This window comes from Staurois parvus, unplaced genomic scaffold, assembly GCF_062004578.1.
Source record: "Staurois parvus isolate SC_StPar_1 unplaced genomic scaffold, SC_StPar_1.0 ptg000029l, whole genome shotgun sequence".
Lineage (NCBI taxonomy): Eukaryota > Metazoa > Chordata > Amphibia > Anura > Ranidae > Staurois > Staurois parvus.
The window spans coordinates 840,348-864,207 of record NW_028317825.1 but is presented as its reverse complement, the minus strand read 5'-3'; the positions used below and the strand labels follow the sequence as shown (position 1 = coordinate 864,207).

General features: G+C 40.1%; 1 protein-coding gene across 1 annotated transcript in view; it reads right to left on the bottom strand.

The window, feature by feature from the left end:
* Positions 1-3,538: 3,538 nt before the first annotated feature.
* The window catches only part of GDPD1 (glycerophosphodiester phosphodiesterase domain containing 1), a 110,831-nt gene continuing 90,509 nt past the window's right edge, over positions 3,539-23,860 (bottom strand). Inside the window, exons 7-10 of the mRNA XM_089656995.1 lie at positions 20,150-20,283; positions 18,782-18,841; positions 11,955-12,006; positions 3,539-8,784 (exon numbers count right to left, since the gene is read on the bottom strand). Coding sequence (XP_089513121.1) covers positions 8,662-8,784; positions 11,955-12,006; positions 18,782-18,841; positions 20,150-20,283 — 369 coding nt within the window. The 3' untranslated portion in view covers positions 3,539-8,661. The remainder of the gene's footprint in view (positions 8,785-11,954; positions 12,007-18,781; positions 18,842-20,149; positions 20,284-23,860) is intronic.

Genomic DNA, 23,860 nt, shown 5'->3' with positions numbered 1-23,860 from the left:
GGCCCCATGATCTGTAGTTACATCCTTGGTTGCTTAATATTTACATTGCTTGCCTTCCTCAGCCAACATTTAGATGCAAAGCTTGTGTGGGAAGGGAGGGAAGGGTTTTCTAACATGTAGTAAAATCTATGTGTACAATTACATGCACTTCCCACGCTCACAAATGCTTCACTCACTAAAAATGTTGGTCATCGGTCTGTGGTATCAAAAGTTTGACTCACTGACCTGGAACAAGCATGCAGCCACTAAAGTCAAACACAAACCACATCACTGGCCCAGAAAGTATTTAAGCCATTGGATCAACAAGACAGCCAGACAACTAACAGAAGGAGAGACAAACAGCTGTATTTTTCTTGGCAAAGGTGTCCTTTAAAGGGGTGTAGAGGAGCTTTTACACAAAGTTTCTTTACCCATTTGCCCTGACACACCTACGAAGGTGTTCCTACATGTTCCAACACCTCATGATCTGATGTCCATGTGTGTGCAGTTTGGCCCTATAGACTTCTATGGGGCTGGGAGATGGATCAGTTTCTGACCATTTAAATGCCCCAACACGAGATCTAGATAAATATAGCAATTTGGGTTGCTAATAATGGGCTGCTTGGGAGGGGGGGGGGGCGGAGGGCAAAAAGAGAAGGAAACTTTCAAAGTGGATGACTGTGGAGGTATGTATATTTAGACTCCATGCACACTGGCTTAAAAAAAAAATTGCTCCTAGAGGAGTTTAGTGTTTTGGCTGTAGAAGCAACTAATGTTTTCCTATGTGTCCATGCACATTAAGTAGTCTAGAGGTGTTTTTTGAGCTCAGTGTTTAGAGGCAGAAGAAAACCCTTACTGTTTTGCGTTTTTGAGAGTGGTTTTCTGGCAGCAAAAGAAAAGCCAAACACTAGTTACAAAAGATGCTAAAAATTAACTTGTTTTTCTGCCAAGAGCACTGGCTTTTTTTTATGCCAGCGTGCATGGAGCCTAAGCCTTAAATTGGAATTAACCACTTGCCCTCCTGAGGATTTACCCCCCTTGCTGACCAGGCCATTTTTTTCATTATGGCGCTGTGTTATTTTAACTGACAATTGCGCGGTCATGCAACGCTGCACCCAAATGCAATTTACATCCTTTTTTTTTCCCCCACAAATTGAGCTTTCTTTTGGTGGTATTTGATCACCTATATAATATAATATATGCATGATTTTGTGCACCCATGCCGCCCAGTAGCAGTATTTCTGAGGGAGGAATAGTGCCCTATCATTGGTATTAGTTTTAGGAATAGTGCCTAATTGTATATATCGGTGGGAGGAATTGTGCCCTATCATTGGTGTCAGTGGAAGGAAAAATGCCCCATTGTTGGTGTCAGTGAGAGGAATGGTTCCCCACTGTTGATGCCAGTGTAGGAAATGGTGCCTCCTTGTTGGTGTTAGGGGGAGGAAAAGTACCCAGAGTGCTGGATAGAGGCATGCCAAGGAGCCACAGACAGCAGAAAACCCCCCAAACAAATAAAGTGGTTCTGATCTTTCCCCACTCTTTTTTTTTTTAAGAATAAAGGATTTGGCTTTTACTATATATATAGATAGCAAATATAGCTGCCCCCATGTACATTTATATTTTCACATAATACACAGAAACATGTTTGTGAAAACATCAACACTTATTCAGACTATCTATCTATATTAAGGAGTTTGTTCACCCTTAAAAAACTGCTTGTACAGGTAAGGGGTGCCTGTAGATAAAAACAAACTGTGCAGCTTTGACCAAAGTTAAAGAACACCCTTGCTATATGTGTACACCATTTACGTGTATAGAGTGCTGCACTACTTATATATTGCTCCAAACTCAATTATATGCAAATCATGTAAATCAATATGCCTAAAAAAAGGTTGCATAAACAACTGATGACAGTGGAAAAACTAATGAAGTCACGTGACCTGTGACGCAACGCGTTGGACGGAACCTAGCACTACAGACCGGAAATGGTATCTCTTACGTGCAATTGAGGGATTCTGAGTATTTTATGGAATGCCAGCTTGATTTAAAATGATGTGAGTGCGGTTTTATAAAATAAAGGGTACTTTTATTGATACTACACCATTGAAGGCTGTTATTTCCCTTTTTTTAACATGTCATCTGAGCTTCTTAGCATGGCAGTATGAGGGTCATCTGCCTTAAAGTGACCAGCATCCCATTTCCAGGAAGAGATCCTTTGAGTTGACATGGGCACCCTAGTGGACAGGAGGCTTCAGGAATTCTACCACAAGTGCATTGAGAGCATCCTGAGGATTGAGCAATATCCGCTGGGAATTAAAAGCATGCATTTTTTGACCTGACATTACATATCAACAAGGTGGGAGCAGTGAGAGCACATTGGTGTCAAGAGAAGATGGGTTCACTGCACATTAATGCACACTGATTGATTATGCACATCAAGCAACATTTATTTTATGAACTGTGAATGTTATATAACATGCATATACTGTAAATGAACTCTAGTAGCACTTTATAGCAATGTTTTTGTTTTTTGGCACTTTAACATTAAATATGTATGGGATGAAGGAGTTGGTTATATTTACAGATTTAGCATATTAGTACTGTACAGGACCACGTTTGATTATTTGAACCTTTATCCACATGGTATATGATCATGTTATTTATGCAACTTTTTATTTAGGAATATTGATTGATTCACATGTTTTGCATATAACTGAGTTTGGAGCAATATAAGTAGCACAGCACTCTGTATTAGTTTACGGTCACTCTAGTAGGCTAGGTTCACACCTCTGCAGATTGCTTTTGATCTGTTCCTGCAGTGCATTTTTGCCACTTTTTTTTTTTAGGTGTTTTGCAGTTTTTAATTTTTTTTGTTGGCCAATTTGTTGCTGGGCAAATTAAAAATGCATCAAAAATGCAACACTTGTGTTTTATATGAGTATCCATTGAAGCCTATTGGACTAAAAATGCAAACTGCTGCAGGAAAAGAAGTCCCTGAACCTTTCCAAAAACCGCATAGCTGTGAACGTGACCCATAGGAAATCTTGCAAAACGCACAATGCATAAAAAAGCGCAGTCATGAACCCGGCCATACTGTAGGAACACAATTTAGTGCTGGCAGCTGCTGCTTTCCCTGTAGAAACATTGATTTCATTGTTCTTGGTAGCACAGGTTTTTATATATAGTAGGCCCGTTTATGTGCCTCCCTAAGCCTGGCTTCCCAGAGAGCTTCCCCCAGAGATGGCATCATCCCACCATAACCGGTGCCCCTTACCTGCATAGGCATTTTTTTTTGGAAAAGGTGAACTAACCTTGTAAACTGCTAACATTCACATCTACTGTATCTAAACAACTAAAAAGACTCTAGTTTGCTTTCGTGAGCTCACGATAAAATAAATTTGTGTCTCGCCCTATTTTACATTTACTAATGCCCTTCTGCAGAGAACGAGATTACCCTGATGGTTTTTGGCCACAAGACAATGTGCAGGAAGAAATGTTATGCTGGATTGCTTGGAGATTCACACAGGCTATCACTTATCAATAAAACACAGAGTTCAGATTGTTTTATATATAAAAGATTTATTTCAGGACATCATGTGGACATTTCAGCAGCACACGTGACTGCACAGAGCCCACGTGACTGCACAGAGCCCTCATTGCTGCTGCTTCATTTATTTTTCACTTAACATGGCTTATTAGTATTAGCAGAGAATAATTCAAAGCAAATCTGTACAATGTCCTTACTGAAGGAAAGACCTGCTATTGGTAATCAGGAATGAATAGGGAGTATGGCATGCTGAAATGTGATGTACCATGCAGTTCCTGGTTCACTGCCATTAATATGTTGTTCTGAGTGAATCTTGGCCTGGTCTATGTGACACATCAGTTATAAAACAGAGCCGTTTGTCACATAACTGTTGCTTCATAACTGTTCCAATGCAAGCACAAAGATCTAAAATGATGCAATTCATAAAGAGCTAAAATGATGCAATTCAGTCATCTATAGAACTATAGAAGCTAGATCTAAATAACATTACCCAATAACTACTTTTAAAGTTTAACTCCATCCAATGTTTTAGGTGGAGCTGGAGAGTCAGATTAAAAAGATCATTGCCCGACCCCCAGATTGGTAAGGACTGCAGAACTTGACTTTTTCTATGGAAAAATTCCAAAGTGGGCGCTAGTCTAGGAATACAGTATATTAGGAACTTGAAGCTGAACTCTGGGAACTGCTTTTTTATGTCTAGGTGGCCAGGTAAAGCAGGTTTTTCTTACCTGATCCTCAACTCCAACAGGCACCTAAGCACAGCTAGACGGGGACAGGCAGCCTATTCTCCCATGCAGACAGACGCACTCTGACATCATCAAGACAGATGGAGAGTCCTACAATGGACTTGAGGACGTCAAGGGGCAGTACACTGCTGAAGCATAGAAGATAGTCGCCTACTGGAGGAGCAGGGATCAAGTAAGTAAGATTTCCCATCCCCCATCCCCTAGAGTCCAGTGGTTCTCAACCTGAGGGTCGCGACCGCTTTGGGGGTCGAACGACCCTTTCATAGGGATCGCCTAAGACCATGGGAAACACATATTTCCAATGGTCTTAGGAACCGAGACACTGCTCCTCTATCCGTCTCCAGGCAGGTCTGCCCACATGCAGATCCGCCCCCCATCCTAGAGATGACATGTCCCTGTCCCCGCTCGGCCCGATCCTCCACCGCCCATTAAATCTATCCCCCTCCCCAGTGTGTTCCGGATGAACGGCACTGTAGCTGCAGCGATCCAGAATGTCATGAGCTGCACATTCTCCTACCCAGGGAAGAGCTGTGTTATAATGAGGAAATGTGAGGCTGTGCGGCTCCCGGAGCTGAATGGCTACAATATCCTAGCTGTTGAGCCATGGCCGGCCCTCCCTGAGGCCGCGTCCTATACGTATTCCACTGCACTGCAGGACACTACAACTCCACATCTTGTCTCCTTGGAGAACACTTGCAGAATGACGGACTCGGCCCAACAGCCTTCTATACCCTGAGCGGCGAGGTTGCTAGGCAACGGGGACGCTATGCGCGTGTCTTGTGAGTGACGTTGACATGGTGGATGGGCTCTGTGCTGGAGACCGGGAAGCCGTAAAGCTTACCGGCTCTCCTCTCCTCACTCGCTGTAGGATACTGCAAATTTTTGGGAAATTCATTTTTTTTTGGGGGGGAGGGGGTCGCAACTTAATGACCAAGGACAAATGTGGGTCTCATGGATCCACAGGTTGAGAACCACTGCCCTAGACAGAAACATGTAGTCAACCTTTACAGTGTGGGCTTAACCCTACTGCAAGCAAGGACTTTTAGTTTTCCTAGACTTGGGCTTTAAGAAAGATCAGATCCCTGTGTTCATGATAAAAAGACCTTGTTATAAGACTAGGTTTAATCATATGTTTAGCTAAAGTCCTTGGTTAGGATTAAACTTAGATTAGTGTGTGGCTGTCTCTGTATGACAGGAGTTGATTGTGAGATCAATTTCTGTCGAATTAACAAGTTAGAATACTTTGATCAGTAGCTGCAGCTGCTGATCCACAAAAGTTTTCAGACGCCAAGGCCCGCTATTAGAATACAATTTCCCAACAGGGGGGTTGGATTTCCTCCATCCACACAATCGATTTGCTGGCTAAATAAAGGAAAAAAAATCATCTATGGCCAGCTTTACTAAGAAATAAACCATAGCTACGACTCTAAACTTAAATTGAGCTGTAGTATATGATATACGAGGAGTTAAAGGACTAATTTACTTTATATTCCCAAAGCACTGAAAAAGCTATTAATAACAAATGAAACTGTGGATTGTATCAGGATTAGAGCAGTAAAAACTAAAATATAGTATTTGATATCCTAAAACAATCTGCATAATCCTTGTTAAAATGAAAATCATTGTTGAAATAATGAAACAAGGGGAAGTGAAGCTGTTAAGGATTATTTCACATTAAACCGAAAACAAACTCCTGCTCCAGGGTACTATTGTTTCCTATCAGGGCAGTGTGGGAGGACGGGACCCCTGCGTTTTAATACACACAGCACTCAGAAAGAAGGGGGCAATTTTGCATTCAGCTGGTAAAGATTTATTCCTACACATTCACCTGATTTTCTTTCTTGGCAGCAATTATTTATCTGCATGTATATGATGCACTGCAGATTCCCTGTTTTGTTGTAGCAGCATATGAAATGTGTGCACACTCAATACAATGTTTTTCTCATTTAACCTACAAAGGTCCCTACTGAAAAATGCATGATCACTACACTAGACTACAAAGAGGTATTTTAAACAAATGGGCATTCATATAATCATACAAAAATATATGAGCATAAAAAAGTGACCATTTACCATCAGTGATCCTCTTTTATGATAGGGCACCTTTTTAGTGCTTAGAGTAAAGCTGTTAAGTCCTTCAATATGTGAAAATTAACAATATTTGTTAAGTACAAGTACTGTCTGTACATACCTGTGTCCCTGAGTGCCTAGGCAGAACTCTGGATCTCAGGCCCAGGCTGTATACAGGTCCTCGACTCTTCTCCAAGAAGCCATAAAGCATAGCTCCTCCAATGCCAAACCCCACCCCTGCCTTATCATAATCCTATTATAATTGTAGTTGTCTAGATGAGGATCTGGCATTGGACGGGTAAATAGAAGGGATGAATAGGTACCTCCCCTAAGCTGCTTGCACTTTCCCAGTTTTCTTAGCTGACAGTCACATAATTTATATTAATATTGTGTAGGAGAGCAGGAGATCATGCTTGTATCTCATACCCCTCTATAAACAGATTAAGTGCTATACAAGGCTAAATGGGACTGCATTTTACAAAATGGCTAAGGAACATTTATGAAGCACAGCCGATATGCCAAAAAATGTAAACATGGACACAGCACGAGTGCTTATTCACAGGATTTTGTATTAACCTCAGTAAATGGAGTATTGTGTATTCTACCCTATTGTCCGCAAAAGATATATGAACTACTGTCATCCAGGGTCAACTGTCTTCAAAAGGAAGAGACACAACACCAAGGTTTCTAAAAGGAAAAACGATAATGGTTTTGGGTTTATTTATATTTTACATTTTTAATATTTATCTATAGTAAAAAACCTTTTTAAGCTGTGGATAGAGTGGGAAGGATTTGAGTCCCTGTTGGGTTTTTAATTCTAGCCGGAGCTCCATTCATCTCTGTTACTGTCCCAAGTGACAATGTTTTTACTAGACAAGAATGGAGAAAAGATCTCAAACAGTAATATGGGCAAAAATAAAATTATTTTCATTAGTATATAGGGGAAGGCTAAAACCGCTGTTTTTAGTTCCGTTTATATCCCTGTTGCGGACACTTCCGGTCTGGTGAAATTGTTTTCAAAGTAACAGTATGTAGCCATCTCTTGTGGTAATGAATAAGCGTGGTTTTTAGCATGAAATGCGTTTACCTGCCAGTCCCCCACTGTAGTTACACTTTATGTATTGATTTTATTTTGGTTCAATAAAGTGGATTGTTTGGAGTGCAGCCGATCTAACTTCTTTTGTTCGACATCTCTTTAAACAGAGCCCCAGATGGTAGTAAAACCCCAACAGGGTTTCTAATCCTTCCTGACCCCATCCAAAACAAAACTGCTCTTTATATATTAACTATTTACATAAAATCTTTGTTTTAGAAATAAACATTTAATACAGGATGCAACCATGACACTGGTATTACAGAGCATTCTGAGTTTTCTAAACAAAGAGCACAGCAGTAGCAGTTTACTTTCAGACTCTGTCTAAAAATCTGTATAGATAATTTGAAGGTGCAGTAGCGAGGGAGTGAAGTCACTGATCTGACTCATCCACCTATGTGTAGAAATGTCAGTTTGAGCTATTGCACTCTGTAAACAGCAGGCTTTCAGCAGCTTAGATTAGGAGAACCTGGAAAATGTGATATAAGCTCACCCCCTGCTTGCTGCATATGAAAATGGAAAAATATTCATATGCAATTTTCCGAGAAAAAAAAATAAAAATGATATTTTTTTTTTAAACCTGACTATAATAAATAACAGATACAAAACCACTATGCATTCCCTTTGAAGGTGTACTGAAGCAGTAACCACTTGTATTCGAAGGTATCTGATATATTCATGTTTAACATCTTGATGTCCATTCTCTTCCTTTTGAGAAGATGTTTACTGTTCTGCTCTCAATTAAAAATATTCATTATAAAATTTCTCTGTACAAAATAAAATCATGCTCAAAGTGTTCCTGTTCTAACAGATGCTTTGAGATGTGCTTTCCTACCGATAAATGGAAGAAAAATATGTGGGATAACCCCATCTGTGCATATGTTTCCAACATGATACGTTCAGAATTCCATCATTATCTTAAGTGAAACGGTGCAGATGAGAATAAATAAAAAAAAAAAAGAATCATATTATCCATAATTAAACACTGTGTACATTCCACGTCAGACTCTGTAGGAATAGACACCTTTGTTTCTTTTAAATATACAGTTACGTTTTAGTCCCCATTCTGTCTGTTTAGCCTATGTACAAATGTAAACTATACAAGGTCTGTTTAAATACATATGTATAAGAATCTAAGTATTTCCTACTAGGCCATGCATGAGGTATGATGACATAATTGTACAGTAACTTCAGTCAGATGAATGGCTCTTAACCCCTCACATATCTCAGTGAAGGTAAGTCTCCAAGAAGGTTTTCAGTCTGGTGGGATAGTCCGTCATTACACCGGTGGCACCCAAATCAAAGGCTCTTTTATATTCTTCTTCATTGTTCAACACCCAGATGTAAACCTAAAAACCAGACCACATTTCTGTGAGTGAGTTCAAACACTTTTCAGTTGTTTCATTCTAAAATTACACATTAAAAAAAAAAAAAGGGATTTCAAGTTGGAAACCCCCCCCAGATAAAAATATTAAGTTTTTTGTAGGAAGCTACCGTCCATTTGCAGAGAGATTTCCACTTCCCTTTGTACATACAGTAATTCAGAGACCTCCTGCCTGTCTGAGCCTCACCACGGCCACTTGGGAAAGCAGAGGATCCCAAATCTTGCAGAAATGTATGCCTGGACTGGGCAGGCTCATTGAAGTCACTGGTGTCTATTATGTCAACTGGTCTCTCAGCACGGGTTCACATATGTGCAGGCTGGTTTTGACAGCATGATTTTTTCAAAAGTGTATGACATTGCAAATTGCACCTTAACCAGGCTCAAAATCATACCGGACTCTTTTTGAAAACGTGCTACAGCTGGCCCGCACACATGTTCACCAGTTTCATTGAAAAGGCTGCAGGTTCGCATAGCATGCAAATCGGATGCGGTTTAAAATGCTTATGTGAACTGGGGCTCAGGCACTGTAAAGTGCTGTATAGTTGAAGTTTAGGTATGGATAATTTTGCATATTTACATTGGTTTAAGCTAGACCAATATAACTAAGTATGTTTGTGCCATATCTATGGGATCTTCATAGAAGATGGTAATCACTGTAGTAGTCCTCCACTCTTCCTACCACTCCATCCCCCACAGCTATTTCCTCCTGTACCACTATCCCCTCCCTCCTAGATTGTAAGCTCCAAGGAGCAGGGCCCTCGAACCCCTCGTGTATTGTATTGTTACTGTACTGTGTCCCATTATAATGTACAGCGCTGAGCAAACTGTTGGCGCTGTATAAATATTGTATAACCATAATAAATAATAATAGTAGGCACTGCTACTACAGTGATTGCCGTTAGCTTTTGGGTTCCATGCTGAACAAATGCTCTCTCGGCATGAGCACCATCCAGGGAACTCTTTGCATTTTCACAAAGAATGCAAAAAATGTTTTCTGATTGGATGAAGTAAAGATTGTGATGTCACCACCTCACTTCATCCAATCAGAGAATGCTTTGCATTATTGAGAGAATACAAACTGCTTCCTGAATGGTGGTCGTATCGAGCAAGTCACATGCAGCAAGGTAGCCCCTTGGCACTGGATCTGGAAGCCACAGGAGTATCCCACAGATAGGGCAAACACATACTTATATTGGTTCAGCTTAGACCAACTGCTATACCTTAAAAGAAAAGCTTTAAAAAGGAAAAAAGATGTCTTATGTTACCCTATGCCCAGAAATATAGGATCTTTTTACTCGACTCCAGATCGTGGAGATGGATGAGCAATGGAAAGATATGTACAGGATGTCTTATAAGTGGCGTTTAGCCCTAAAACAAAAATGTAATATATCGCATCTTGCCAATTCTTGGATGTCGTGGCTGCATTATTTAAAATTTTTTTTAGGTGTTTTTTCCTTTATTTTCAGCTGGTGATCCAAGCAGTAACACACTTCCTGTCTTACCCTAGGTTCACACCTAAGCGTTTTCTGCAGCGTTTTGCAGAAACGCACTACAGTCTATTTAACATGATTTCATATGGGACATGTTCATATCTGTGCATTTTCACCCGGTGCGTTTTTTTGGAAAGGGTCAGAGACTTTTTTTGGAACGCAAAAAGTTGCATTTTTGGTTCTATAGACTTTAATGGACATGCTGCAGAAAAGCATGTATTGTGTTTTTGCTGAGTTTTTTATGTGTTTTTGATGCGGTTTCCGTTTTAAATCTGCCTAGCAACAAGAAAAATTTTAAAAAATGAGGGGAAAAAAATGCAAAACGCATCAAAAAGTGGCAAAAACACAGATGCAAAACGCAATGCAGAAACGGCTCAAATGCAACCTGCATAGGTATGAACCTAGCCTTAGGGTGTCTTCTCACAGGATTGAGAAGCATTAGATATCCCTGGACAACAGCACTGTCAGTCTGTAGAGAGGGCAACACTAGATGCACCACAGCACAGGTGTCAAACTGGCAGCCCTCCAGCTGTTGTCAAACTACAAGTCCCATGAGGCATTGCAAGACTGACTGTTACAAGCATGACTCCCAAAGGCAGAGGTATGATGGGACTTGTAGTTTCGCAACAGCTGGAGGGCCGCCAGTTTGACACCCCTGATCTAGAGGCACTAGAAAGACTTGACCAACAAATTAAAATGGAACTAAACCCATCAATGTAACGGTTTCCTGAATCAGTTATATTTAAGACATGCTATGAATGATAATTGTCACAGCTGAGTCTGCTCTCAACCAAACTGTCAAACCAGGCTGGAGTCATAACTAATCACATGTGCAGCACCATGGCAACTGCAAATCAAACCAAGATGGCAGCTTTCCTGGCTATAAAATATGGGAAGATTTCATTCCACTTTAAAACCAATCTCTAGATAACACTTTATAAACAGTTACAGCAACAGCTTTTTCCTTTTGGGATAACGGATTTATTTACGGGGTAAAGGTTTGTCTTCACCCTCTAACAGCCACTTTTGCTAGACAGCTTGATCTGTTAAAGTAATATGAAAAATAACAAACTTACTGACTGGATCACAAGGTGAAAATAAAGGAAAAAAAAAAGCCTAAAAGAAAAAAAACGAACACAGCCATCACATTATAGATAGATATCTACAATATGTTGAAGCGGTATTAAACCCAAAACAAAAATGTAAGAATTTTTACAAACACGTCTTTATATGGTTTCTCAGTAAAATGCAGCCACCACATTTCAGAATTGTACAGCTGCAATTTACCTCCACCTGCTATAAAGTGAACCTTTTCTTTTGTCTAGTTTGGGTAAAATAATGGATTGCATTAATTAAGCACATTATAAATAATTTGAAATTAAAACATTTGCCATGAAATATTCAAATGCTGGCTCCTGCTTGACCATCCTTATGTACTAATCGCGTCCATCCAACCTCCATATAACAACAGGACCCTTGCCTAATGAGATATCTTTTTAAATATGTGCAGATGTCAATGCTTTGCCAGGCTGTTGTGATCACTATTTTAGAACATTTCCCAACATAAAGCCTTTACAAGTGCCAGCACTCTGTCCAAGGGAGGTAAGTCTAGTGCCATACTGCGTGTGAAGGAAATAGATCGTACCTGAATTCCTCTGGCTTTCAAGTGCTCAAAAAGAGATTTTCTCATCAATAAACTGGAAGAGAGCAGAAATTGTTAAATCATCTGTCAGAAAATCCAAAAATTCTGCATTTCTGACTTGTTTATCAGGAAAATAGATTTATTCTGAAATGTACAAATTGGATACACAGGAAGTAATAAATTTCAGTATGAATAGAAAATGTATATAAAAGGATTGTGGTTTTAGTGTGTACAGTATGATTACCCACTTGCCCTCCAGAGGATTAACCCCCTTCCTGGCCAGGCCATTTTTTGCATTACGGCGCTGCGTTACTTTAACTGACAATTGCGCGATCATGCAACGCTGCACCCAGATGAAATGTACGTCCTTTTTTTTCCACGAATTGAGCTTTCTTTTGGTGGTATTTGATCACCTGTGCATTTTTTATTTTTTGCGCTAAAGGCAAAAAAAGAATGACAATTTTGAGAAAAAAAAATATTTTCTCCAGTAAAAAAAATCAAATTTTGTCATAAAATTTAGGCCAAAATATATTCTGCTACGTCTTTGCTAAAAAACCCCCCAAAAAATCCCAATATATGTAAATTAATTGGTTTACGTGAAAGTTATAGTATTTACAAATGGCGGTATAGATACTGGAAATTTTGTTTTTTATCCCCTACTAGTATAGGCGGCGATCAGCATTCTGATACTGGGGGGAACTGACTTGGTGTCACTGACATCCCCAGTGACACCAATACAGTGATCAGTGCTAAAAAACAGCACTGACACTGTACTAATGACACTGGGCAGGAAGGAGTTAATGTGAGGGGCGATCAAAGGGTTAACTGTGTGCAGGGAGTGTCTTACTAGGGGGTGGAGGGGGGGGGTGCTTCACTGTAAGCACACCGATCGGGATGGCTTAAACAAAACAGTCTTTCTCCCAGTCTGTGATTGTCAGTAATCACCAGGCACCGCCGGGTAATCAACGGCCGGGACCTGGTGGTTGACATCCGCGGCCGTGAATGGCAACGCGGGTAGGGCGTGCCCCCTACCCGGAAGTGAAAATCACGTATACATATGTGATTTTCTGCATCTGTGTAGCAGCATATATGCTATACAGCGGCGGGGAAGCGGTTACTGTGAAAGAATTGGCTAACCTAATAGTAACACAAAGCTTTTTTTTTTTAAACACTATAGTTTCTGTATTGCTTATCTTAGGCTGCCTAGATATGCCTACTACCAAAAGGTATGCTATAGCTGTGATATGGACATAACTGCTAAATGGACAGAATGTTCATTCTAATGCTGTCTGCTGGAATGTGTCATTCTAATGTATACTTTTATTTCACCACTAGAGGGAACCATGATCCCTACTGTAGAAAAAGTGTGATCCTTATTCCCGGAAACCAACCTAAGAACACTGAGGTTGATTTACTAAAGGCAAATAGACTGTGCACTTTGCAAGTGCAGTTGCTCCAGAGCTTAGTAAGTGAAGGGAGGTTCTGCTGTCTGATATCATCCAATCATGTGTAAGCAAAAATGCTGTTTTTATTTTTTATTTTTTTTTCCTTGCATGTGATTGAGTATTCTTTGCAAAGTGAAGCTTCCCCTCATTTACTAATCCCTGGAGCAAACACATTTGCAAAGGTCTATTTGACTTTAGTAAATCCACTCCATTGCTGGCTGTGAACTCACTTGCCCTGGTTAGCAAAAAGTACAATCTAATGAAGAAATGTGTTAAGTGCATTAACCAGCAGCAAGCATTCCTTTTTTTCTGACCACTGAACAACAAATGCTATACAGGATATAAATGCACATTATTAAAAGCATTCCTGTCAAAATTCTAAGTATGCTAAACTAACCATAGTGTGGATCAAGAATACAGAGGGACCCCTAACCAGCCTATGCAAATGCAAAGTTATTGTGAAAGTAAAACCTGGGCCTCTTAGTAGGTGCCTGGGGTACTGGATATTAAAGTAGTATTAAACCCTCAGCATTTTTCAGCTTAACAAATTGAACACAATAAAATAAACATTCCCCAGTAAACTATTTGTTCAAATTCCTACCACAGCACTTAGAACAGGAGCCAGCAGTATTGAGAGTTGTAAACTCTCTCAGTGCTGCTTCCCTGAACTACTGAAGGAAAAGGAAAGAGTTAAGTGCAACTTAACCCATACCAACTTGCTAAAAAAAACAATGTTCTTTACCAAGGGCCATACATTCCACATTAAAAATTATGATACCAAAATTGTGCTAAAAATTGCCTCCCGCATTGTTCCTGTTTCTTCTTGCTGGAGGGTGTCATTTTGCTATAGCTCAGAGCCCCTGAGCAGCAGTAAATCTTTAGGCTGTCAGCACATCAGCCTCTACATCTTTGGTACAGTGCCGAAAAATAGAAAGCAACTTGAGCATGTGCAAAACAGGGCGAGACAGTGAATTACTGGATTTTAAACAGTATAGGCACTTATTTTTAATGTTTTACATAGTTCTATAGTACTTGCAAAACGGGCCATTGATCTAGCAGGACTTAATTTCCTGAAAAAAGTTCTCCAGCCACTCTGGTAGCTTCAAGTGGTAGCAAAGTCTGCTTTGTGATTTTTACCTACAAGTAGGCTTATAATAAAGCTTGATCTGTATGTAAAATGAATATCTCCTAAAATGTGCACTGTTTAGGAAATATTCACTGTTTCTAGCAGCTGGCGCTCTGAAGGAACAGCATACCCATGCCATTCATTCAGAGCACTGTGCCGTGGCCCGTGAGTCCCGCATGCATGCGCAGGAGTGACATCATCGCAGCTTGGCCAGTCAGATGGCCAGAGCTCTCGAACACGGAAGGAAGACCAGGGGGAGATGGAAGCCCTGTCAGCAGTGACAGCACCACTGGAGGGCTTCGTTCTAAGGTAAGTATTTCATAATGTGCTAGTATGTAATGCATACTAGCACATTATAACTTTGCCTTGCAGGGGATATTTATATATTTTTTATGTCTGAGTTTACTACCACTTTATATAAGAAGAGGGAAGGAGGAGAAGCAGCAGTATCTTGCCATGCTAGGCTAGAGGTTGTGTGTTTCTATTGATGCACACAGTGTAGGGAGACAGAACTCTAGTTCCTGAATGAAGGGGTGGCTCCAAAGGACTCTGCAGGAGAAAGGAGACACCCTGAACAGGAAACATGGGGCAGTAGTCATGCGACCAGTTTAAACTGGAACATACCCACATTTTAAATATATTTTTAAAATATTCTTCCCAAATATAAATTGACATATATTTGAAATACTACAATTTTGGCCGTATTCAAGATTTCAAAATAATATATATATATATATATATATATATATATATATATATATATAGATAGATAGATAGATAGATAGATAGATAGATAGATAGATAGATAGAGAGAGAGAGAGACAGACACACACACACAAACACTGTATGTTGAAATGCATTTTTTTATAGATTACAAAATATGAAAAATATTTTTAAAGATACATTTTCAAGTACACTGTATGTCTTTAAAAATACATTTAATCAACATTTTTGGAATGCATGTACAAATATATTTAAGAATATAAGTTAAAAAAAATCTGAAGAATATATTTAAAAAATATATCTTTATAAAAAATATTTTTCATAGATCTTGTAATATATAAAAAATGCATTTCAACATACAGGTGAAACTCAAAAAATTAGAATATTGTGCAAAAGTTCATTTATTTCAGTAATGCAACTTAAAAGGTGAAACTAATATATGAGATAGACTCATTACATGCAAAGCAAGATAGTTCAATCCGTAAGTTGTCATAATTGTGATGATTATGGCTTACAGCTCATGAAAACCCCAAATCCACAATCTCAGAAAATTAGAATATTGTGAAAAGGTGCAATATTCTAGGCTCAAAGTGTCCCACTCTAATCAGCTAATTTAGCCATAACACCTGCAAAGGGTTCCTGAGCCTTTAAATGGTCTCTCAGTCTGGTTCAGTAGGAATCACAATCATGGGAAAGACTGCTGACCTGACAGTTGTGCAGAAAACCATCATTGACACCCTCCATAAGGAGGGAAAGCCTCAAAAGGTAATTGCAAAAGAAGTTGGATGTTCCCAAAGTGCTGTATCAAAGCACATTAATAGAAAGTTATGTGGAAGGGAAAAGTGTGGAAAAAAAAGGTGCACAAGCAGCAGGGATGACCGCAGCCTGGAGAGGATTATCAGGAAAAGGCCATTCAAAAGTGTTGGGGACTTTCACAAGGAGTGGACTGAGGCTGGAGTCAGTGCATCAAGAGCCACCACACACAGACGGATCCTGGACATGGGCTTCAAATGTTGTATTCCTCTTGTCAAGCCGCTCCTGAACAACAACGTCAGAAGCGTCTTACCTGGGCTAAAGAAAACAGAACGGGTCTGTTGCTCAGTGGTCCAAAGTCCTCTTTTCTGATGAGAGCAACTTTTGCATCTCATTTGGAAACCAAGGACCCAGAGTATGGAGGAAGAATGGAGAGGCACACACTGCAAGATGCTTGAAGTCCAGTGTGAAGTTTCCACAGTCTGTGTTGATTTGGGGAGCCATGTCATCTGCTGGTGTTGGTCCACTGTGCTTAAGTCCAGGGTCAACGCAGCCGTCTACCAGGAGATTTTGGAGCACTTCATGCTTCCTTCCGCAGACAAGCTTTATGGGGATGCTGACTTCATTTTCCAGCAGGACTTGGCACCTGTCCACACGGTCATTGAACCAGGTTTTGGTGCTTTTGGCAGTGGGATTACTGTGCTTGATTGGCCAGCAAACTCGCCTGACCTGAACCCCATAGAGAATCTATGGGGCATTGCCAAGAGAAAAATGAGAGACATGAGACCAAAGCAGAAGAGCTGATGGCCGCTATTGAAGCATCCTGGTCTTCCATAACACCTCAGCAGTGCTACAGGCTGATAGCTTCCATGCCACGCCGCATTGAGGCAGTAATTGCTGCAAAATGGGCCCAAACCAAGTACTGAGTACATATCTTAGATTGTAAGCTCGAAAGAGCAGGGCCCTTGAACCCCTTGTGTTTTGTTACTGTATTGTCTCATGTACTGTCCCCCACTATAACGTACAGCGCTGAGCAAACCTTTTAGCGCTAAATACTGTATAATAATAATATACATGCTTATACTTTTCAGAGGTCCGATATTGTTCTATGTACAATCCTTGTTTTATTGATTGTTTGTAATATTCTAATTTTCTGAGATTGTGGATTTGGGGTTTTCATGAGCTGTAAGCCATAATCATCACAATTATGACAAATCACGGCTATAACTATCTTGCTTTGCATGTAATAAGTCTCTCTCATATATTCTAATTTTTCGAGTTTCACCTGTATATATATTGAATCTAAAATGTTAGTATTTAAATATATGCATATATATGTCAATATATTTGGGAAGAATATTTCTAAAATATATTTAAAATATATTTTTCTTCCATGTGGGTAGGCAGGATTAAAACATACAGAAGATGCATCCTAAGTAAGGGATAAAAGCAAATTTTTGAACGTGCATAAAAACTGAGGGTTTAATATTACTTTAAGTAGGATATTTACTTAAAATCTCTCAAAGCAATATACATTGCCACACAATACAGCAAGAAGTTAAAGCCAAACTCCATACTTTTTTTAAAAAAAAAGGGGAGAGTAAGAAGAACCTCTGTCAATTATGTTCATCCTCAGCCCCATTTGGCATATCTGTCTTCACTACCAATTCAGAAGATGTCAGTGTTAACTGGAAGTGAAGGGAAATATCTTCAAAAGGAACATCGATGGCAATATTTTTTGTTAGTACGCTGGGGACAGATTGGAATCTCAGCAGGGGTTATTTGCTTTAGAAGTGGTTCTAAACCTCAGACATGAAATATGAACAAAGCATATCCCTCTACAAGTGTGTACTTGACACAATTAACAGCAATTAGGGGTTGATTTACTGAAAATGGAGAGTGCAAAAACTGGTGCAGCTTTGCATAGAAACCAATCAGCTTCTAGTTTTTTTTTTGTCAAAGCTTAACTGAACAAGCTGACGTTGGAAGCGGATTGGCTACCATGTACATCTGCACCGAATTTTGCACTCTCCAGTTTTAGTGAATCTGTGTGTCATTTCTGTCTGCTGCTTCATTCCTCTGCTATTGGCCCTTCTGACAAGTTTTCCTGACACCAAGAAGAAAAATGGTGACAAGGAAGGGATCTTCAGCTGATTGATAGCTTCAGCTCTGCTCCTGTGCACAGTGCGAATGGGGGTGTGCCCCTTCCCTCCAATCAACTCTCAGAGCTCTTTTCACTGAGATCTGCCATGTGTAATTTCAGATCTCCACTCCCTTTTTTTTTCTGAACTCTCAGACAAGCTTTATGAACTCAGCACTCTGAACGGCTGTACAGAAGAGAAGACTGCAGATAGACAGGTACAACTTATGTAGGAGAATGTGTTTAATCTCTGTGTATCACCTGAGGCCAGTCACTTCGCTGGGTATATGTAAAGGTTTACAACCACTTTAAGTGCCATCACTGGGAAGATTTCTCCTCATTTCCTGTGCAGGTTAGGGATGTCTTATTGAACAAGAAGAACAATGGTAACACCTCGACAGAGGATCCAACCCTTCTTCACTGCAGATTCAATTTGTTTGTTTTAAAAGCGCCAGAGCTTTTGATGGCCTTTTCTCGGAGTTGACATTTTCTTTTTATATTTGGATTATTTGTTGAGGATGAGAATCTGACACTCACCTTCCTACATATCATGCATACTGAGGTCAACAACAAATGACAATGGTCAGTAAAATATGAAGGATGTAAATTCATTTGTTCCTTAATATAAATAAATTCTACTTACGCATCTGCAAGCCATACAACAAATTTATGACTTCTGCTCATTTTGGAGGGATCTTTTAATCTGCAGAGAATGTATGAGATAAAATGCCAAATTAACAGGTGTAGTCTCATGTCAGGTGATACGAAACTAGAAAAACATTGCTAACATGTCAATTGGATTGGGCATGTCAAATAACAAAGATATTTGTGGCCCTCTAGCTGTTGGTGAACTACAAGTCCCATCATGCCTCTGCCTTTGGGAGTCATGCTTGTAACTGTCAGTTTTGCAATGCCTCATGGGACTTGTAGTTCTACAACAGCTGGAGGGCCACAGTTGCCCACCCCTGCTTTAGGCCAATGATCCAGAATATAGAGAAGGGTCCTAACTTTACTATTTCTTCCCTGAAATGCTTACTTATTCTGGGCCAGTGACTTGGAAGGTATTGAAGCCACTGGATCAGCCAAACAACTGCCATTTTTTTCCAAAGAGATTAGTATTGATAGCCACTGAATTTTGTTTATGACAGGCTTGCTTTGAAGCCGAACTTTAATACAGCCATTCTCCACCAGAGTAGTGGTTCTTTGAGTGGCAGCTGAGTGACCCCCCATTTGATGGTGCCTACATATTTCTGGGCTCAATGCCACTTGATAGAGCCAGCAGCATGTCACCAGTGTCCTTTTACCTACCTGTGTTCTCAGTGGGGAGACTTTCTCACTTCTTGTCCCTATGATGCCCATACAAAAAAATAGTAGGGCATCAATGGAATAGGAAGGTGAGGACAACAAACAAAAAAAAAACAAAACAAAATGTGAATGTGTTTTTATTTTTGTGTGTGTTCCTGTTGGAGATCGCTTCCTTTACATAAAATCCCCATAACAATAAAAATCTTGCAGAACACCTAAATGGTGCTAAAATCCAAAACGGAAACGGCTTTGTCTGGAGGTGCCTTCCTTTAGACCAGGTTCGCACTGGCCACAGGCTGCAGGCTGGTTGCTTGTGCAGAAATGACCTGTTCCCGCAACCTCCCGCAGCCGAATCGCGCTGTTCTTGTGAGATGTGTGGGGCTGCCATTGTTTCTGAATAGCACCCCCATGCATTTCAACCCACAATGTGATCATGGGTGCGGGAACCACAGGTCAAAAAGAGCATGCAGTTTCCCTGCGGATGCGTTTTTGAAAAGGTGCATGCACCTTTTTCTTGTGTGAAACACGGGCACAACAGCCCATTCAAATTTTTTTTGTTTTTTTATATACCAGTATATTTACTACTGCAGCTCCAGTGTTTAAGAACTGTTCCTTTTCTCCAATAAAAAGGAAACCCTTAAATAAATCAGTAGTTTGATTTATTTGAGTATTTAACTAGGTATACAAAATTAGCTGCATTGCTTACTTCATGATTATAGAAGGCATGGGGACCTCTAGAAATTGTTCCCTGAGTGGAACAAAGGGCAGGAGTCCTGTATAGAATAACCCCACCAGCAGCAGGACACGTTGGAAGCAAAACAGCAGTGGGATGTCACAGTTCTGAAACAAAAAAACAAAAAACAAAAAAAAACACTTTAGGTTAAGCTAATGTAGTGCAATCTGGTTTATTCACACTGAAACAGATGAAAAACTCTTATGAAAAGTTTTTTGCCCAGCGGTCACAAATTTTAAACATATTTTACATCCTATAGTGATTTCCTATAATCATCAGCGCCACCTAGTGGCCATAATGCTGTATTTTCCTGATCAAGATATTTCAGGAGAAATACCACATTATGGGCAATAGATGGAGCTGATGATCATAGGAAAGGAAATAATGTATGAAGCAAATCTAGTCACAATAAATGACAGCTGGGTTGTGACATTCATTCAGCAAATTATTTATAAACAGACCCCCTAAGTGTAAAATGATAAAATATTTTACTAAGCAAACTGTAATGGCCCTAAGACCTATAATCAATTAAACTGGTATTTCAAACAACATTTTGTTTATCAGCGTCCAGTCCTCAAGACTTCTTTTGCATGGCTTACATCAGCCAATCAACTTCATGTATGCACTATAAAATGACAGTTGAGAATTGAATCTGATTGGTTGGGGGATTTGGACATTTATTTTTTTTTTACTTGGCACAGATGGTGGCTTAATGAGCATTTATTATTTTTAATTAAAGGGGAACTTCGTTCCCCCACTTACGCCTAGGCGACGATCCAGGAAGTGCAGGAAGGTTCATAAAAAAAATAAAGGTATTAAAAAGAAAAAATTACAAAAACTAAATATCCAATCACCTAGTAATCCTACCGGTCACACAATTCCTGTCCTAAGGTGTCAATCCTCACTTATAAGACTGTATCTATGGAGGAGCAGCATTGTCACCATAGGGCAAGAAGTGTGTTAGGACTATAGTATACCCCCCTCTCCATAACATGGGGTTAGGTAAAGACTGCAGAGTTCACAGGACAACACTGTATTTCTGGCAGGGTCAGATTATTTTTATACTTTTCGAACAGATTTAACAAAAACCCTTTAATGACATATCTAACAGACCAAAATGGGGGAAAATTCACAAAATGCAATATTAGGATTTACATACACTTAAATTACAATCTAACAGCTCTGCTGAATCTTTGCATTCTATAAATCCTTGGAAACAGAACACGTCAGGTCAATACATTGGGGGACATTTATTACTAACAGTTGCATATCAAATCATGTACAACTTACAAAAATGTTAGGTATTGTAATTCTTTGGGGTTGTTTTACCACCAGAGCAACATTTGTTTTTATTTTCAATGACAGTACAGCTAAATAGCAAATGTCTGCCTATTTTCCCATTTGGCCCACAACTGAGAGCATTGATTTGACCTTCAAATTCAACCTCAGAGCCGTCACAGAACTTAAAGTGGGAACTTGTTAAAAAAAAAAATTTGTAAATTCAGTAAATAATTTATTATGCAATTTGAGTATAGAAAATAAACCAGTCCTTAATTTGGGTTAAAAATAAATAAAGCAACACTACCAACACTAAAGATATTACAGTTTTGACAAATACCCCCTAATGGGTCACTGGGTTACCCACTTACTACTTGTACCAAACTCCTTAAGGCCCCCTAACAATGTATTTTCACGGATTAGGTGTTGTCCTTCTAAAGCTCACCACTGACATTGCAATCTGACTATACAATCACCTTTAGATCTACCAACAACTATGTAGTGCAAGGGTCTGCCTGATGACATACAAATTGATTGGTTAGAGAAGATAGAGCCCCTGATTACATTGTTTAATTTACGCCGATACATCTAAAATTGATTGCACAAATATTATATGATCAGAACGTGTATGTCGGCCCATAAAGTGGCACTAAGCGACATCCTTATTCTCCAAAAATAATCCATACACATCCACTACGTAATGGCCCTGTAATATCTATTTAAATTGTTTGTGTTTTTCTGCCTCCTTGAAATGTCCTCCGTGAGCTCCAGAACCTCTTCTTTTCCTCTCACTTTTGTTTGTTTGGAATGAGCAGCGCATGTTAGTTGCAGTCAAGTACACGGCTCTATGCAAACTACAAATCCCATAGTCTATAGTCCCTAGTCCATCTCAGGAGTGAGCAAGAGAGGGTGGCTACATTCCTACATACAGTAGGACCATGGAGAACGAATGGAGTCACCCTCAAACAGGAAGTCAGATCACAGCAGAAAAGGAGTTTGGAGATTTGTAGGAGGCTGAGAACAACAGAAGTGGTTGTAAAGGTAAATAAAATAAAAACCAAACATGTCTATACTTAGCTGCTCTGTGCAATTCCATTGCACAGAGCGGCCCCGAGTCTTCTTGGGTCCCCCACCGGTGCTCCTGGCTCTTCCTGTTTGTCCAGTGCCCAATAGGAAGCCGCTTCCCATGGGGGCAGCTGTGCATACTCGCTCCTGAGCCCCTCTGCTATGTCCATTGACACAGACAGCGAGAATCAGTCCCGCCCCTTTTTCCCTGGGCTTTGATTGACAGAAGCAGGAGCCAATGGCCCCAGTGCCCCAGCAAAGCCAGTGAAACCCGGAAGTGAGGGGAGAGAAGAGCAGCAGATGTGCACAGCGCTAGATGAAATGAGAGCTCAGGTAAGTAAAGTGGGAGATGGAGGGGGGGATACTGATGCCTAAACATTTAGCAAGCAATGTATTAAGGTAAATAATGGGTAGGATGCATAACTACTTTACTACACATTTGGAGCCTTGTCACACTAGCAATCAACTTCTCAGTCAGAATATCATTTTGCCTTTTGGAGTTCCGTTTATCACCACGGCACTCTTCAACACCTCTGGATAGCGTATAGCACAGCACTTTCCAGTAGATGGCGCCAGGAACAAGCTCATTGTGGCAAAGTTTGGAAATACAGATGTGGCATTGGGGGCTCAATTCACAAAGCTTTACACAAGGATAAGGATCTTTATTATTTAGCCACATGACGCTAGCTTCCAAATATTATTGGTATCAGCAGAAAATAAATAACTTTTATGAAAATAGGGATCCTTTCCTAGTGTTCAAGATTTGTAAATTGATTATTTGGCATTTTAGCAGTAGTAAACCTCTAGGGCTCATTCACACGTGTAGCCAGGGGGCTGGTAAAAGCAAGTGGTTGAGTGAACGCAAACTATTTAAGTTAATGGGGCTGTGATGCAACTGCCTTGTACCTGTGTGCAATGCATGCGGTTGTGGTGAGGTGGTTCAGCCATATTCAGGGTGTAACATGTTCCAATCGGACCAGCCCCCGTACACACCCCCATCCCCAGTGACAGCTAGCAGGGGATTTTCTCCTCCCTGCTAGCTGTCACAATTTAAAAAAAAAAAAAAAAACGTGGCTGTGCGGGACTGCTAAGCCACATCACACATTCACAGTATTCTGTGAATGGGAGAACTACAAGTCCCAGCAGCCTTTGCAGCTGTTCGATTGTAGTTTCCAATGAACTACAACGCTGCTACACAATGCCATGGTAGTTCATTGAGCCTTCCTGTGAGTATCTGCCTGCCAGATGTAAGGGATGTATGAGCAAGCAGATACAGTGACAGGTCAGGGGGAGACTTGCATGGCCCCAGTGCTCTGCTGATCGCTTGTGCAATCCTTTAGA